At 40.5% G+C, this 19,363-nt stretch overlaps 1 protein-coding gene across 6 annotated transcripts in view; it reads left to right on the top strand.

Annotated features, from left to right (window-relative positions):
• The window catches only part of APC (APC regulator of WNT signaling pathway), a 113,057-nt gene that overhangs the window by 69,264 nt on the left and 24,430 nt on the right, over positions 1–19,363 (top strand). For 5 of the 6 annotated variants that reach the window (XM_060235601.1, XM_060235602.1, XM_060235600.1 and 2 more), the window contains 4 exons: positions 8,108–8,216; positions 9,756–9,869; positions 12,934–13,017; positions 16,886–16,990. In XM_060235601.1, coding sequence (XP_060091584.1) covers positions 8,108–8,216; positions 9,756–9,869; positions 12,934–13,017; positions 16,886–16,990 — 412 coding nt within the window. The remainder of the gene's footprint in view (positions 1–8,107; positions 8,217–9,755; positions 9,870–12,933; positions 13,018–16,885; positions 16,991–19,363) is intronic. The other variant, XM_060235604.1, reaches the window with a different exon arrangement.

The raw sequence follows: 19,363 nt of genomic DNA, 5'->3' as shown, positions 1-19,363 counted from the left end.
ACACAACACGTTCTTGTGATCCCTGGTCCTAAGGACACCCGACTGGCTTCAGCGAGGGCCAGGGCTTTTTCAGTCTGGGCCCCCACCTGGTGCAATGAGCTCCCGCTGGAGATCCGGGCCCTGTTGGACTTATCCAAGTTTCTCAGGGCCTGCAAGATGGAACTCTTCCACCAGGTTTTTAATTGATCCAGCGGGCATCCTTTGAAGTCCCCCAGAACCATACCATCAAGGTGCTTAAGTTGTGTTGAAAGCTTCCCGCCCAAATGCAGTTGCGTGGTTGTTGCCAATTGTATGGATTACTGTTTTCTGATTTGATTTGACATATCTGTAGTTATGATGTTTAATTTTGATGTGGTTTGCTTTAATGTTGTTTTAGTGTTGTAAGCCTCCCTGAGCCTGCTTGTGGGATAGGGCGGGGTATAAATTGAAAAATTTAAATTTACATTTACATTAAATATGGGAAGGGGTTTTTTTGTAAGATTCAATAATGTCTTTGTGCGTGCATGTGTCTGTCATAATAGCAATAATTTTAAAAATCCATAACTGTGCCCTCATCTAGAGAAAACAGTGGTGGCTTTTAAGACTCTGTCCAGCAGGGCCTCATGTAAGTCTCCAGGTCTCACTGCTTCAGATCAAAATCCTGCTTCCAACTCTTTTGGCTGTATTCGGAACAACTAATAGGAATGGCCTTCTCTATGGTTTTCAGTATCGAAAAGTCAGCACTGACTATTAAACCATTCTACTCTTACAGCTCTGCTCATGCTTCCTGTCCTCTTAACAGGTTACTAAAGACTTGGAGAAAAATGTTCTATTCTAGCCCAGGACTCTGTTGTAGTGGGGGGCATCCCAGAGTAAGGATAAGCAGAATCCAGAATCTGTTTAATTTGTACACTTTTATTTTGCATTTCCTCCAGGTAGCTTAGGGTGCTTTGTGCTTGTCCCTTTTATCCTTAGAACAACCCTGTTCTAGTTGAAATAGCAATATTCCTTGATCAGGACCAGAAGTTTTGTAGTCTTTATGGTTAGATGTCGGTACCTAAATCCCCTTTACATTGAATTTGAATGCTCCCTCTTACGCTCATTTTTAAAATATAAGAACATAAGAGAAGCCATGTTGAATCAGGCCAGTGGCCCATCCAGTCCAACACACAGTGGCCAAAAAACTCAGGTGCCATCAGGAGGTCCAACAGTGGGGCCAGTATAGTATAGCCCTATGCACGACAAAACAACAAACTTGAAGACATGGTACATTAAACCTAACAAACTCTGAGACAGACAGTCCCTTGGAACATTAAACTCTGATTAAACTCTGAGACAGACAGTCCCTTGGAACGTGTCCAGGTTAACTTTTTTTCATGGGGCTCACCCTGAGCACCACTCATCTGCACCATCAAGGAGGCAGTGCAGGGGTCCTAGACAGAACCTTATATTTTGTTACTTAGATTATTAGTTCTCTGCTCACAACCTAATACTGTGCATTCTGTTTATCTTCCTCTAATGCAGGGGTCCCCAATCCCCGGTCCGTGGACTGGTCCCAGTCCATGTCCTGTTAGCAACCGGGCTGTGAGTTGTATAATTATTTCATTAGATGGTACAATGTAGCAAGACTAAGAATAAGAGATTGGATTTATATCATAAGAACATAAGAGAAGCCATGTTAGATCAGGCCAATGGCCCATCCAGTCCAACATTCTGTGTCACACAGCGGCCAAATATATATATATATATATATATATATATACACACACACACACACTGTGGCTAATAGCCACTGATGGACCTCTGCTCCATATTTTTATCTAACCCCCTCTTGAAGGTGGCCATGCTTGTGGCCGCCACCACCTCCTGTGGCAGTGAATTCCACATGTTAATCACCCTTTGGGTGAAGAAGTACTTCCTTTTATCCGTTTTAACCTGTCTGCTCAGCAATTTCATCGAATGCCCACGAGTTCTCGTATTGTGAGAAAGGGAGAAAAGTACTTCTTTCTCTACTTTCTCCATCCCATGCATTATCTTGTAAACCTCTATCATGTCACCCCTCAGTCGACGTTTCTCCAAGCTAAAGAGCTCTAAGCATTTCAACCTTTCTTCATAGGGAAGGTGTTCCAGCCCTTTAATCATTCTAGTTGCCCTTTTCTGAACTTTCTCCAATGCTATAATATCCTTTTTGAGGTGCGGCAACCAGAACTGCACACAGTACTCCAAATGAGACCGCACCATCGATTTATACAGGGGCATTATGATACTGGCTGATTTGTTTTCAATTCCCTTCCTAATAATTCCCAGCATGGCGTTGGCCTTTTTTATTGCAAACGCACACTGCCTTGACATTTTCAGTGAATTATCTACCACGACCCCAAGATCTCTCTCTTGGTCAGTCTCTGCCAGTTCACACCCCATCAACTTGTATTTGTAGTTGGGATTCTTGGCCCCAATGTGCATTACTTTGCACTTGGCCACATTGAACCGCATCTGCCACGTTGACGCCCACTCACCCAGCCTCAACAGATCCCTTTGGAGTTCCTCACAATCCTCTCTGGTTCTCACCACCCTGAACAATTTAGTGTCATCCGCAAATTTGGCCACTTCACTGCTCACTCCCAACTCTAAATCATTTATGAACAAGTTAAAGAGCATGGGACCCAGTACCGAGCCCTGCGGCACCCCACTGCTTACCGTCCTCCACTGCGAAGACTGTCCATTTATACTCACTCTCTGCTTCCTATTACTCAGCCAGTTTTTGATCCACAAGAGGACCTGTCCTTTTACTCCATGACTCTCAAGCTTTCTAAGGAGCCTTTGATGAGGAACTTTATCAAAAGCTTTCTGGAAGTCAAGGTAAACAACATCTATCGGGTCTCCTTTGTCCACAAGTTTGTTTACCCCCTCAAAGAAATGTAACAGGTTAGTGAGGCAAGATCTTCCCTTACAGAACCCATGCTGAGTCTTCCTCAATAACCTGTGTTCATCAATGTGCCTACTCATTCTGTCCTTGATAATGGTTTCTACCAACTTTCCCGGTATTGAAGTCAGACTGACTGGCCTGTAATTTCCCGGATCTCCTCTGGAACCCTTTTTAAAGATGGGGGTGACATTTGCTACCTTCCAGTCCTCAGGAACAGAGGCAGATTTCAATGAAAGATTACAGATTTTTTGTTAGAAGATCCACAAGTTCAACTTTGAGTTCTTTCAGAACTCTCGGATGTATGCCATCCGGACCTGGTGACTTATTAGTTTTTAATTTGTCTATCAGTTGTAGGACCTCCTCTTTTGTCACCTCAATCTGACTCAGGTCTTTCAACACCCCTTCCAATATTAGTGGTTCTGGGGCGGGCAAACACTTCTCATCTTCCACGGTGAAGACGGAGGCAAAAAATGCATTCAGCTTCTCAGCCATTTCCCCATCCTCCTTCAGTAATCCTTTTACCCCATGGTCATCCAAGGGCCCCACTGCTTCCCTGGCTGGTTTCCTACTTCTAATATATTTGAAGAAATTTTTATTGTTGGTCTTTATGTTTTTTGCAATATGCTCCTCATAGTCCCTTTTTGCCTGCCTGATCACAGTCTTGCATTTGATTTGCCACTGCCTGTGTTCCCTTTTATTAATCTCACTTGGACTGGTTTTCCACCGCTTAAAGGAGTCCTTCTTACCTTTTACAGCCTCCATTACTTTGGTTGTTAACCATGCTGGCCTCTTCTTATACCTGTTTGTGCCTTTCCTAACTTGTGGTATGTATTTTATCTGAGCTTCTAGGATTATAGTTTTAAATAGTCTCCAAGCTTCCCCAAGGGTTTTGACCGTATTTACCTTTCCTTTCAGTTTCCTCCTCACATGCCTCCTCATCTCAGAGAATTTACCCCTTTTAAAGTTAAATGTGGTTGTGGCGGTCTTTTTGGGCAACTCCCTATTTATACAAACGGTGAAATCAATAACATTATGGTCACTGTTCCCAAGCGGCGCAATCACTTTTACGTCTCTCACTAAGTCTTGGGCATTACTTAGGACCAGATCCAGGATCGCCCCACCTCTGGTAGGTTCTGAGACCATCTGCTCCATAGCACAGTCATTGAGAGCATCAAGAAACTCAATCTCTTTCTCTCGACCAGAACACATATTGACCCAATCAATCTGCGGGTAGTTAAAATCACCTATTACGACACAGTTTTTACGTTTAGCCGCTATCTTTAATCCTTCCATCATATTATAATCGTCCTCTCTCTTTTGATTTGGTGGGCGATAACAAACTCCCATAGTTAAATTTCCATTTGGGCCCTCTATTTCAACCCAAAGCATTTCTAAAAGGGAATCTAATTCTCTGACCTCAGTCTTACTGGACCGTATATCCTCTCTGACATACAGAGCCACCCCACCTCCAACCCTTCCCTCCCTATCCTTCCGATATAACTTATATCCAGGAATCACCGTGTCCCACTGATTCTCCTCATTCCACCAAGTTTCTGAAATTCCCACAAGGTCTATGTTTTCTCCCAACACTAAACATTCCAATTAACCAATTTTACTTCGGACACTTCTAGCATTTGCATACAAACATTTATAATTTCCCAGGCAAGCTAGGCCCGCCACCTCTGTCCTGCCGCCTCGAGACTCTGGCAGACAGTCCATACTGTTTGTCACCATCACAGTGGACAACTCTGATCCGTTACTCGGTAGAAAAATAGAAGCCAACCCTTCATCTCTTTGAGACGAGTCCTCCCGAACCAGAGACATTCCATCTCCTGTCGGCTTTCCCCCAAGATTTAGTTTAAAAACTGCTCTGCCACCTTTTTGATTTTAAGCACCAGCAGCCTGGTTCCATCCGGAGACAAGTGGAGACCTTCTCTTTTGTACAGCTCCCGCTTGTTCCAGAAAGCATCCCAGTGCCTAACAAACTTAAACCCTTCCTCCTTACACCATCGTCTCATCCACACATTGAGACTTCACTACCCTTCACTCCAAATTTCAGAGTGGCTCACAATCTCCTTCACCTTCCTCCCCCACAACAGACACCCTGTGAGGTAGGTGGGGCTGAGAGAGCTCTGACAGAAGCTGGCCTTTCAAGGACAATTCTGCGAGAGCTATGGCTGACCCAAGGCCATTCCAGCAGCTGCAAGTGGATGAGTGGGGAATCAAACCCGGCTCTCCCAGATAAGAGTCCGCACACTTAACCACCACACAAACTAATAGAAATAAAGTGCACAATTGTATCATCCCGAAACCATTGTCTCCCCGCCCCTGGTCCCTGAAAAAATTGTCTTCCACTAAACCGGTCCCTAGTGCCAAAAAGGTTGGGAACCACTGCTCTAATGTATAACTTGTTGCTTAGCACTCCAAATGTTCTAGAACCTCCAAGCACTGTCTGTCTCTCCACATCCTGCCCCCCCCCCCAATATGGCCAGTGCCTCAGAGGGCATTTTTCAGCATGATTTTGTGATTTTGCATACCTCAATGCAGATGTTGCCCATGTTTTAGGCTGCACTACAGTCTTTATTGGTTTTCAGCAGAAAGGTTTTACAGAACTTCTCGCCCCTCTCTTTTCCTAGGGCTGAAGGGTTTTATTTCCCATTCTGTAAAAGAATGTAAGCCTATCTAGGTTAGACCTCAGGAACATCAGCACCTTTTATTCGTCTCAAGAAATTCCATACAGTCTTCCTCTCCTTTGTCTTTCTACCGCTAAACAAGGGAAGCAGGTTTGCTTCTATAGAACTGAAGGATACTTACTTCTGTGTTTCAATCAGGTCCGCATTGCATATATCTTCATTTTCTAGTGGGAGTTGCTCCTTATTGGTATAGACACCTATTATCTGGGTAGTTGGTTAGTTAAAAAAATTAATGGTTGTTTCAGCTGCACTCCTATGTTGTCAAGAAATCACCACCTTCTCTTATGTAGACAATTGTCTCTTGGTGGCATTGTCCTGAATTTCTTTCATATACTGTGTGGACTATACTCCACTTACTGTTGTAACTGTGGCTTCAGATCAAGGTGGCAGAATCTCATCCTTACTGAATTGGAGTCATTCTGGACTGCATCTGAGCTTGGGCCTCTCTTCTTCCTAGTAGAGTTCACTTTCTTATGCATTTGAGCAACAAATTTATCTCCTGCCATTGTCAAAACAGCCTCTTACTTCCAGCTTCTCCTAGGCAATCATAGCCTGTTTTTGTAATCCCCCTTGCCTAACTTGTGACTTGAATGCCTTTCTGGCATGGTTCATCTGCAGATTCTTAACCACTGAAATTATGTAAAATATTTCAGCTGTTCCCTGTGGTTATCTACACTCTGCATTGGTGAACATACCCCTAAACCAGCTTTCTGTACTGCTAATACCATAGTACTGAGTCACGACAGATGCCTCCATGTAGGGAAGGGGTTATACCAGGCGTGTCAAACTCATTTGTTATGAGGGCCAGATCTGACATAAATGAGACCTTGTTGGACGGGACCATGTTGGGTTGGGCCGAGTCATGTTGGGCTGGGCCATGTGTGTACCTATTTAAGACTAGGTAGCAGATATATAAATATTATAAAGAACACAGACAAATACAAATATATATATTTTTAAAAAACTTAAAACATGCTTTAAATGTTAGCACTCATTGGTCTTAAAGATGCTTTCTTTGTATTTCTCCCATGAGATCCAAGGAACAGGGCAAAGGAAGCTCTGGCTCTTTCCTTGCTTCCCCGGGGTGGGGGTGGAGTTTCAGCCAATAGAAGTAAGAGAGGCTTGGCTCAGTAGCTCTGTTGTACAATTGAGAGAGCCTGCCAAAGCAAGCTATTTCTCCTCCCTTCCTCCCCAAGGGAGGAGCCTCAGCCAATGGAGAAAATAGACATTTTGCTCTGTAGCTCCTATGCAATTGAGGAAGCCTAGCAAAGCAAGCTGTTATGCAGAAGGAAGCAAGAGTGAGGAAGAAGGAAGCAGATGACAGCTATTTGCTTGGGGGCCTGATAGGAGCCCTCCGAGGGCCTGATTCGGCCCCTGAACTGCATGTTTGACACCCTTAGGTTATACTGTGGGAGCCACATTGATGAGCTGTGGTACCAGAATGAATCAAGAGCTCATATTGACAAGATTGCAGCCATCTGACCCATACTGCCTTGCTGAATGGGATAAAATAGATCCATCTTGATTCATTCTGGGATAAAATAAATCTGACAACATGACTACCAAATGCCACCAAATAAGCAGAAGGCATGAGGCCTGTTAAAGGGTACAGGCTCCACAGTGCCTATCGGTTGTGGGAGAGGTGCATGCTGTATTGTATTATTTCGATATAGCATATAGCAGACCAGAACAGCACACTAGAGGACTATCTTAGTAGGCAAAAGGAGGTAGCACATGAATGGTCCCTAGCAGTATTGTACTTGAAATTGTACTTCATCCTGTGGGGCCAGCCCTAGAGATGTTTTGCTTCTGTTGCCATGGGAAATATTACAAGAATTGTAGCAAAGTGGAGAGGGCACCAAAGTGAAGAGGCCTTCCTAGTTACCTGAATATGTTTTATTCAGGACCCCTCAAACTTTAAAATTCTCAACAAAATAGTTCTGAATAATACAAACCACATGCTGGGAATTATTGCACTATAGACTTTATTGCCTTTTAATCCTTGTATAGATTTATGATGCCTTAGAGTACCGTGTACACACAATCTCAAAAAAGATACTGCAGAAAAAGTGCTGAAAAGGGACTGGAGCACCTTTCCAGTGAGGAGATATTGAATAATCTTGAGTTTTTTGGTTTACAGAAAAGATTATTGTGGGGGGGGGGGAGCAGGGTAAAAGTGATTAAGAGAACTCCCTCTACCCACCCATAGTATTAGAATTTAAGGATGCCCTTTAAAATTGTTGGCCAGTAGGTTCTGGATGGACAAAAGCAAGTGTGCCCTCACTCAAAGGATAATTAAATTGTAAAGTTTGTCGCCAGTGAACATAATGGTAGCTTTAAAAGGGAATTGGATCCTGAACATCAATTTTAGGATGCATCATCTGGGGAAGGCCTTGGCCTCTATGTCCTGCTTGTTAGCTCTGGACCAGATTTCTCCAGTGTTACCCCCTTTTGTACTTAATATCCGACATTTAGTAAATCTTGGTGAATGATACTCCTTTTTTTATAGATCACTATTGCTTGCTGAGCTTGAAAAGGAAGAGAAAGAAAAAGACTGGTATTATGCTCAGCTTCAGAATTTGACAAAGAGGATAGATAGCCTTCCTCTTACTGAAAACGTAAGTGATACTGGTAGCAATGTGTATTCTCCCATATAATTCTATAGATTACAATGAAACCTTTGTTTGCAAAAGGCACTTCTGTTTTTTCAGAGAGGGAGGTGTTTCTGTGGCATTTCTTCCTCCCAGGTTTTAGGCATATACTTTTGTGACACCATTCCTCAGGGTATTGTGACTTTCAGAAGTGGATTTTTGGAAGTCCATGGGGTTGCAGTATGCCATGGGAGGCAAGAAAGTCTCATTCTGTGCATTGAAACCCACTTGCAGGTTTCTAGATCCTATCTAAAATAATAAATTGTTAAATTGTGTGTTATGGTACAAATTAGTTCAGCTCTAGTGCAAATATATCATACAATCTTTCATTAAATGTGTAAATGAAACTATAGAGTTAAAATGCATACAAAGATGTATAAAGAGCAATTATAACAGTGGTCAGGAAGGAGGGTCACTGAGGGAATGCCAAAAGAAGCAACAAAATGGCTTCACCTGCTGGTGGAAGATGGTACCACAAATCTCCCTGGGGAGGTTTAGTGCCATGACCAAGAAGGTCTTCTCCTGGGTTCCCACCTGCATAATCTCAGAAGGTGGGGGTACGCAAAGCAGGGTTTCCAAAGATGACTACAGTGGTTGGGCAGGTTCTGAAGAGAGAGTAGATGGTACTTCTGGTATGTCAGTCCCATATAGGGCTTTGAAGGTCAAGATTAGTACCTTGAATTGTGCCTGGAAACAAATTGGGAGTCATTGTAGATAGGTCAAGACTGGAGTAATAGGGTCCTTTTGCCCCACTCCAATCACTATACTGGCTGCAGTATTCTGTAGCAACTGAAGCTTGTGAACACTTTTCAAGGACACTAGATGTAATCTAATATAGATGTAATCTGGGAGTGTACTGCAGCCCTGCAAAGACCATAGCTGGGTAACCAGTTGAAGCTTTTAAAAGGCACTCCTGGCCACAGCTGTCACTTACTTTTCAGCAGGAGTCCTGAGTCCAAGACTATGAACCTGTTCCTTCAAGGGAAGTGCAGTCGCATCTAGAATGGGTGAAACCTTAAATGCTGGATCAGACCTTCTTCCCACCAGTGGCACTTCTGTCTTGGTGGGATTAAGCTTCAGTTTATTCGGCTGCATCCAATCCAAAATTAGGGAAATAAGAATGTGATTCAGAAGAGTGTCACTGTGTCTGGTGTACTCCTCCTTCATCCCAAGCAGTTCAAGAGGGGAAATGGGAGTTGGACCTACTAGTTGCAAACATTTAAGAAAGCACCTTTTTCATTAAGGGAAGGAGACTATGAGCATGACAAAATGCTTGGCAAATGTTTTCCTGGTACATATGCCTTTGCCTGGAGAACAAATGGCTATATTTTACGGGACGGCCCCAAGTTACCAATGCTTTTGTATTTGTCATACCATGACATTCATGTGGTTTGTTCTGAATTCTAAACAATAGGGTTACATTTTAGTTGCTATATACGGATTATATGCATATTAGGTCAGTGAAATAAGCAACTCAGATTCTTATAGTCTTTGTTTTGCTTCTAGTTCTCTTTGCAGACTGACATGACTAGAAGGCAGTTGGAATATGAAGCAAGGCAGATCAGAGCTGCCATGGAAGAACAGCTAGGTACTTGCCAGGACATGGAAAAGAGGGCACAGGTAAATTTATCAGTTTAGATTCTTGAAATATTGACATTACTTGTGCAACTCCAATATCTAACATTTTAAAGATATATACCTTTTTAACAGTTCAGTCCTGAGTTACACTCTTCTAAGACCATTAACTTCAGTGGGCTTAGAACGGTGTGCTTCTGCTTAGGCTTGCATTGTGTAACTAATAATTTATCTTTTGATTTGAAAGACTCAAATGTCTGTAGCTGGTTTAGTCTGTTTTTCTTTTGGTATCTGGGACTCAGGTCCCATCTGAAGGACTCTGTAAATGGTGGTCTCTGCCTTAAGTTTGTGTGTTCCTTCCTCCTAATCTAGTAATAGGTGAACTTTTGGGAAGACATGTAAACTCCCTTATCTCAGTGGCTACTAATAATTCTAATAGTCATAATCATTCTAATAATCATAATGTCCAATTTTGAATAGGTATAAATGATGTGGTTTATTTCAATCAAAATGTGTAGAGGAATAGATTATTTGCTGTATCTTTTTGTAATTCACTGTGATACATTTTGTTGAAAACCCAGTTTACTTCACAAATTAAATAAGAGAGAAGCTGGAGTCATAAAAGTACCTTATAGAAGAGTATGAATTTTCTTGATCAGTCTAGATCAAATTTGGATGGTAAATATCAGGAAAAATAAGGATCCAAAGCTGCGCAGAGTCTTTGGCAAACTTGTGTTTAGTGTCGTTATTTTCCAACCGTTCCTGAAAATTTTTGCTATTTTATGTACCAAGGTATAGATAGTTATTCCAAATCAGTTATCAGAGCACAGTCTGTCATGACTGTCAAGCAACTGGCCTTGCTCAGCTGTTTCTTGGCCTTTCCGAATTTGGTTCAGCTTTCGGGTCTAGTTAAGTTAATGAAGTCTCCTCTCTGGGAAATTTAATGTCATAGTGACTTGTGGATTCAGAGAGAAAGATAAGGAGTCAAACACAGGTGCAAGTGAGATCATGGGCCTGGGAGTTTCAAGGTTAGAGACCAAGAGGGAGTTTCAGACTCACATGCCATCTCACTAGCTCAAAGAGCGCTGGAAATGAGAAAATTGCTTGATTGTGAATGTGTCAGTGTAGAGGAACATGGTCACATAATGTTAACACATCTGACTGGCCAAACAGAATCAGGTCAGCTGCAGGCATTTTAGCATTAAGCAAGACCATGCATTCTAGTTTGCCATTTCTAGCCACATTTTTGACTGTAGGATGGGACCACTAAGGCCAGAACACTAGCTTCTGGGATTTTTTTTTTTTTAAAGAGATCTTTCTGGACTTTGTATTTTCAGTCTGGCCAGTTAACATCTGGGCCACAGGACTAAAACCTGATCGAGCATTCTAGGTTAGAAATTTAGTTTTAATATTTTTTCTCTTGCCTTGCGCTGCTTCTGTATTTGTATACTTTTGCACATTTCTTTTACTAAACCTTAGTTATACTCCTGTGGTGTTATGTGGGTTTCAGGCTTCAACCAAAACACAGCACCTTGGCCAAATTTGGAAGTTTGGTGAAGTGGTTAACCGTGTGGACTCTTATTTGGCAGAACCGGGTTTGATTCCCCACTCCTCCACTTGCACCTGCTGGAATGGCCTTGAGTTAGCCATAGCTCTCGCAGAGTTTGGCCTTGAAAGGGCAGCTTCTGTGAGAGCTCTCTCAGCCCACCCACCTCACAGAGTGTCTGTTGTGGGGGAGGAAGATAAAGGAGATTGTAAGCTGCTCTGAGATTCTGATTCAGAGCAAAGGGCGGGGTATAAATCTACGATCTTCTACAGCTAACAAAGGAAAGTTTAGGAAAGTACTGGGGAGGGAACTCATATAAAATATTTTCCATTTTGGAGTAAATGAAATGCATTTTAAGACAAGATTTTACTCTGTAGTATGAAAAATTTCAAATAAGCCAATCTGTAGCATTATGTATAATTTATTTGTGTGCTTTAGATGTGTATAACATATTTTTAACTGTGTGTATTATCTGTATGTGAATAAATGATAATATGCTGTAATGTTTGGTAATGCATTTTTTTCAGTTTCACTTGATCTCCAAACATGCTAGGAATCCCGTCTTCTCCCTTTGCCCCCATCTCCAAAAAGGGATTTCGCATGGTTTAAAAATGTTCTAGGCATTTTACACCTTTAATCTTTAATCTCGTGTAGGGTTTTTTTTTAAAGTACTAACATTTTAAATCTTATCAGTAACTTTAAAAGTTTATACCTAGGAAACCATACATTGCTTCAGCAGCACATTGTATGATAGATACAAATGCTATGAATGGGGCTCCACTTAGAGAACTTCTTTCTTGCCCTCCTTCCATCTTGTGCAGTTCCTCCCAACACCTGAAAAGTGAGTCAGTGAGCAATTTAGGAGGCTGTGGCTTGGGGCTACAAGGTTGAGAGTGAAGCCTTCATAGACAGTGGAACCACCTCCCTTGTGCCTTCCTCTCACACAAGGCTATTTAGGGCAGCCTATTGTTTTCTTATTGTTATTTTATTCACTGCCCAATGGATTGTATCCAGTGGTTGACTTCCACTGAGAAAGTCTTCTACAAGTAGAAGAGAGGGGCTGATTTCCCCTTCCACTGTGGATCCCCACAATGTACCTAGCACTGTTCCCGGGCTGCAGCATGAGCAGAACTCTGTTTGCATTTGGCTTTAACTCCGTGTTTCTGCGCTTTAAATCTCTCTCATACCATTTTTAACATTTTGGAATTCTGATTTGGATTAGCTATCCTGTGGAAGCCAAACACATGGGGGTATAATTTGGGATGTGCTTTCCCTTCCTGTACCTTCTCATTCTAATTTCATGAAAGACGGCAGCTGCCAAGACATGCTGTGGAAAGGGGCTGTTTCATATTCACTGTACTCTGGCAATAACTACTGTGTTCTTTTTTGACTGTCTTCTGTTGTGTGTTAAAACAACATCCAGTAATGAATCAGGTGCTGCACCGCATTGTATTTTAAGTTCTAAGCTTAATGTGTTGACATTTTAAAACAGTTCTGTTGTCTAATTCATTATCTATTGAGAATTCGTTCTTCCAGTAACATCTTCAAATTTTGTTGTTCCAGGTAAGAGTGGCTAGAATTCAACAAATAGAGAAGGATATTCTTCGTATTAGACAGCTGCTGCAGTCCCAAGTTGCTGAAACTGAGGTCAGTGTTTTTTTGTATTTTATTTAGACTCAAGCATGTCTGTAACAAAAAAAAAATGGTATGGACTGAATAGTGATCATGTTCTAGATCAAGAACAATTGACTAATGGTTGTCCTTTGACTTTGACCCAACTATGCTTGAGCAACATTATGTCATTTCAGGAAAATAATTGCCTTTAAAACATCCTGTACCTTTCTGGAAGGGGGGGGATTCATTGGTAACATTTCCTTAGTAATTCCAGATAATTTCAGTTTTGCCAAGAAAACTTCAAAAGAATAGAACTGCTAGTGCATATCTATTAGGGATGGGCATGGACCAGGAAAATAGAGGTTTGTGAGTTTCATGAAGCACTGATTTTCCCAGTTTATGAACCAGTTTGTGGTTTGTGATATCCGTGATTTGGCATGACCCAGACGTTCAAACTGTGTTTTGTAGAAAGAATGTAGACATAGATTTAGATACAAATGCCATGGTTAGTTTCTGCTTTCTCCTCTTTCCTCTCCAAATTGTATAATATACAATAAAGGTGCAGAGGTATTGCCAATGTAATTTTTTGCACTTCTAGGTCACACCTGAGCATCGCAACTGAGCTCAGGCGGTTTTTTAATGGCTTCTGAGCCCACTTCTGAAGACTCAATGTGAGTGAGCTCAGGAGGCATTTAAATGGCTTCTGAGTCCACTTCTGGATTGCGGTGAACACTGTGGCACGACCCAGAAGTGGGCTCAGAAGGCTTGTAAATACCTCCTGATCCAGAATTATTGGCAGTTCTTCAAATGTTAGTTCTGCCTCTGGTTTGCTAGTGTTGTAAATCGGTTTGACATATTTTAAATGGATAGGCTATTTGCAAGGAAATATTTTGGGGTTTGTTTCAAAACAGTTGTATCATAATTTCCAACTTATGGCCGACACATAGCTTTGTGTTACTTGACACATTTGCATGTTTTGCTCTTGTCGAAATGTCCAAGTTAAAAAATCACTGAACAAGAAACTCAAAAGGCAAGGGCCATATTATTGGTTTGTGAAGTACACTCAGTTCCTAAATCATTTTTATCAAGTCAGCAGAACTATGCCACCACTGTAGCTGCCTTTTTGAGTGCAAGAGTAAAGTAAAAGGAGACAATGGGGTGGATCCAGCCATTTTTTAAGTGGCTGTACACCAATTTATTCAACAATATTCTTGATTTAAAATTATAAACAAGTGTGTTTTAGCAATTAAGTTCTCTGGAATATATGCAGATGTCATGAGCTATGCAAGTTTGTATTTTAAACCTATGATCAAGATTTCACTGGCATCACTACTCCTAAACAGGAACATCCGTGCTGGATATAAATACATTTGTATTAGTGAACAGTCTTGCTTTGTGGCTAATAATTAACCACTTTCCCTTTTCTCTTAATTAAATACTCCATGTATCTTGAAAGCGTGCATAAACTTTTCCTATCCGTACAAACTGTGACATAGCCTACTTTATAATAATCTTATCAATGTGACTTTTATAATATTCCTATCAAAGTTCAGTTCTGCCTGGCTGTATATTATATGTATTAGATCCGTATTCAGTCCCTATAACTTCAAGGATGCACAAAATCTATTGTGTAGCTAATCCTGCTTCTGCTACTTGATGGCTACTCCTGTCTATTTAGAAAATGTATCTGCTGCCTCCCCAGAAATCGCCTTGAGGCAGATCACAAAGTAAAACGTTGCAAATCATAGATTGGCATGATGTCCAGACCATCAAACTAGGCTTGCATTCTCCTTCCAGATCATTGTGTCAGACTTGCAGGGCAGTGGCAGATCATCACTTGCCACTTGGTGTCCCGGCCCCACTGATGGACCTCCTGATGGCATTTGGGTTTTTTGTTTTGGCCACTGTGTGACACAGAGTGTTGGACTGGATGGGCTATTGCCCTGATCCAACATGGCTTCTCTTATGTTCTTATGCTCTTATCAGATCAGACAATTATGCAGTTGAAAAACTGTCTCTCACATAATGGCATTTGTAGCTTCATTGTCAATATCTTGTTGTTGTCTCTTGAGTAGTCAGTTTAAATGCATTCTAACCCTTCAGTATTAAGAAGGTAAAATGGGATTCCCCAACATGGTGTCCTTGGGCACCATGGTACCTAATGACATGTTTCCTGGCACCTGCCAAGCGTATCTAGAAAGTGAGTGGGCCAGATTGGGCTTTTGTCCAATCTAATGATCTGACTGGTCATTAGAGATCTGATTAGCTTTGCATATATTTTTAAAAATGTAACTTCAGTAGTAGCTACCACTGTAACAAAAGATTTTCACTGTGTGTGTGTGAACACGCAAGAAAATATTTAAACAGTATGTTCATTTAAAAAGGCATCCTGTTAAACAGTTTCTCCTTGAAATGTTGAAGAGTTGCTATTAGAGTTATGCCTAACCTCACTCCCTGACATTTTATGGTTGTCTATACCTCTTATGGCAGCAATTTTGTTGTCTTCACCCTTGGCAGCCATTTTGTGTATGTAACCCACCACCCTGTGGCAGAATTCTTAAAGTGCTCATAGACTCAAAAACATTGGAGACCCCTAAGGTGAAGAATAGTTATGAGTATATGTGGTTTTTGAAACCTGTAATTGGATGCAGGATAGGATGTTGCTACATCAGATTTATGCCATTCCCCCCGCCCCCCGCCCCAAAAACAAACCAGTATTGTCACTAATGTTTAAATTAATATTACCTAATGTGGTGCCTGTGGAAACTGTGTTAGTCACTGATGGGTCCCTGGTGCCCATTTGTTTCTTCTCCTGAAGCAGCCACTCCTAGCCTTCCTCTTCTTTGGAGGTAAAGAGTCACCTGTGTATTTGAAGGTTGGATCAGGCACCCCACAGCAACCATTTCATGGTGGCTATTTCCTATTCTCAGCGTTCTAATAGTGAAAAACCTGAGCCTAACAGGCTAACTATTTCATTTTCAAAGCTCAGTTCTTGTCCATTAGCTTTAGCTATAGTAAGTCCATACGTACCCAGCATCAGTTTTCAGGTACTATGTTCCCCTCTAAGTTTTTCTGTGAACAAGGATTTGCAGATCCCCTAAAACTGCTGTCATCTCCATATTCCTTCAACCCCTGATCAGTTTTTTAAAGAACATGTACACAGTTGTCTGCATGGAGCTCTGTGTGTTCCTGAATTTCGTTTTAGTTATGATTTTACCACATTTGTAAGCATTTCGCTTGAACTGTAGGGGGGGAACATCTTGTTTAATTTTCTAACAATTTCCTTATATGTGCAGGAAAAACACTCATTATCCTAACTGCACTGTGTTGTTTCACTTAGATAATTACTGGACTAGGGACAAATCACTTGCTTAAATTTCACTCTTGTAAAGATGGATGCTTCAGCATGAGTTATGCTGTAGCTGAAATGTGGAAAGGTGCCCTTAGGACAGCATTGATACACTATGTGTATTTTAGGTTATTCCTCCCACATGATGATTTGATTGCAAAGCGTAAGTAATACTTTAACTACTCCAGTTATAGCCTCCAGTAAATACATAGATCATGTGACGTTGCAGAGGAGACAGTTGTTTGCTCCAATTCTGTTATATTTCTGATAGTGATGTGAGCACAGCTGGTGGAGGATAGTGTTTTGTGTCTCACAGCAAATCCTTTGTCTTCTAGGCTGTAATCCTCAGAGGACATGCTTCACTTTCATCCTGCAATTTTGCTAAGGCAGTCAGTTTCAGCTGCTAATTATTGAGGCTAGAGGTTATGAAATACAAAGCATAGTTCATTGGCTTTGTGAAGTGACAGAATTGACACATTTCATAGCTTAGAAAGCTCTGAGTGAAATATACAGTGCTTCAGTACATAATGTCATAAACTCTTAAATTAACAGAGGACACCTCCAAGCAAGCATGATGCAGGCTTGCATGAAGCTGAGAGGCAAAATGAAAGCCAAGGAGCAGCAGAAATCAGTATGGCAACTGCTAGCAGTAGTCAGGTAAGGCCAGGATTTTATTCATTAGTAATGCATGAAATGTAATGTTTCTGTGGATGGGATCTGGTAATTCTGCCAACATAATATAAATGTCAAAAATTGATTTCTTCATATGCATTAAATAAAATAAATCTTGCTGGTGGAAGAGGTGAAAATTGTTTAATCTGTTAAAAGGATTTTTCTAAATAGATGGAATTCAAATATCTTGTACTGTGAGCTAATACAATTCTTATTCAAATTCTTGTTCTTATGTATACACTTCACTGAAAAAGCCAACATCTATATCAAAACTTTTTTCAAGTTTAAAATACATCTGATAAAAGGAGTTGTACTTGGTAACAATTTTTAATTGGCTACTAAAATAACTGCACAGTTTTCATAGTTTGAAATATTTATTTAAAATAATTTGTTTGTCTGTGTTCTGTAAACCATTGATGAAATTGATTGTTCAGACAGAAAGTGGATTAATGAGATGCATTTTTAACTATCTGTTAACTGTTTGTTTGCTTGATGTGTCTGTCACTCAGATGCTGTCCTCTCTAATATATTTGTAGAAATTTTTTGCATTCAATATGTTTTGCTTGTTTAGTACAGCGATGTGTTTTGCTTCCATGAGTGTTTCATAGTATAACTGTGTTTCAGAATCTCTGTACCAGTCACTGACATATTTCTATCTTCAAACAATTATCAAAGAACATGTTTTAATATTTTTGTTTAATTGTAAAATAACATAAAGCTCTTAAAATAAATAGAATGTGGCTTCAAATTTTGTGTTTACACTTAGTGTCATTAACGCTACTCAGTTAAGTGGCAGATAAGATTAAATCCTTAAAATGTATTTTATTCCTATTCAGATTACTTGCTGTTTCTGAACAAGAGCTAGATGTTCTGCTTTAATGAAGGCTTCTATGAAAATACTGCTTTGATATTTAAAAAAAAACTTCTCAGATTCTTTTATCTGGAGGCATAAAGGCATGGTATTATAAGTAAACTGTGACACACCTTGTACAATTGTGTGTTTATTCTGAGTTGTTGATGAGAAACTCTGCTTGATGGGGAAAATACATTAGTTTATTTGGTAGGAATTCAGGAAAAATGAATCTGTTTTTTTGTTTATAATAGTTTGAATTTCCCCCATCAAACATGGTGCTTAAAGCATTAATCTCTTTTTTTTCCCCTTCTCTAGCTTTATAGATATGGGTGATTCAGTCTGTCTGGCTGTGAGACAGCTGGGGATTACTTCCTTTTTGTGCAGGGCCAGGGTGGGGGGAGGTTTAATGGATCGGGCTCTGATATTTTATTTCTGGGAACTATTTTCAATCCATCTTGTGTGCTAGTAAGGGGATTTATCAGAGTGCAAAAATCCTAAAACAGTCATAGTTTCCAGTCATTTTTTTAAAAGGTCAAACATTATATTTAAAGATGTGCTTACCATGGACAGTGTTTGTGAAGAGGCAGACTTTTCCTTTTCTGCACAACTGCATTGTTGTTCATACTCAGTGCTCTGTTGAAATTTGGATATTTCTCAATTGAAATTTACTTTTTTTTTTACAAGAAAAAAGTTCTGCAGTACGTTCATGGAAAATAATATTGAATCAGATATAATGGCATACGAGACAAGAATGAAGATAAATATACATATGCACTGTGATGGGAGGGAGCCCTTATCAGAGCAGTCAACCATTTTACTACATTTTGATGCTGTTGTTGGAAAAAAAAGGAAGGAAAGGTCCCCTGTGCGAGCACCAGTCGTTTCCGACTGGCGTGACGTTGCTTTCACAACATTTTCATGGCAGACTTTTTACGGGGTGGTTTGCCATTGTCTTCCCCAGTCTTTTACACTTTCCCCCCAGCAAGCTGGGTACTCATTTTACTGACCTCAGAAGGATGGAAGGCTGAGTCAACTCATTTTGCATAATTGCATAATTGTGTTTAATACATTGTTTTCTTCTTCAGTTTGAATTGCTGGCTTGCATTTCTTCATATATAGAGCAGCCCTATATACAGGGAGGTTATTGTGTCAAATATATATCAATCTTCTGTTACTTCTTCTCTGTGCACATATGCATTCTGATGCTCTTAAACACTGAATGTATGTTCAAAATATTTATAGTAGGCAGAACATAAATCTTCAAATCTGAGGCATAGAAACTAAAATTCACATTCGGTTTTGAAACATCTGGAATAAACAGTGTAGTGATTTGTTGTTCATTCCGAATCAGTAATGCCTATTTTCAATCCATCTTGTGTGCTAGTAAGGGGATTTATCAGAGTGCAAAAATCCTAAAACAGTCATAGTTTCCAGTCATTTTTTTAAAAGGTCAAACATTATATTTAAAGATGTGCTTACCATGGACAGTGTTTGTGAAGAGGCAG

The sequence above is a fragment of the Heteronotia binoei genome, chromosome 4, assembly GCF_032191835.1.
Source record: "Heteronotia binoei isolate CCM8104 ecotype False Entrance Well chromosome 4, APGP_CSIRO_Hbin_v1, whole genome shotgun sequence".
Classification (NCBI taxonomy): Eukaryota; Metazoa; Chordata; class Lepidosauria; order Squamata; family Gekkonidae; genus Heteronotia; species Heteronotia binoei.
This window is presented reverse-complemented; position numbering and strand designations above follow the sequence as displayed.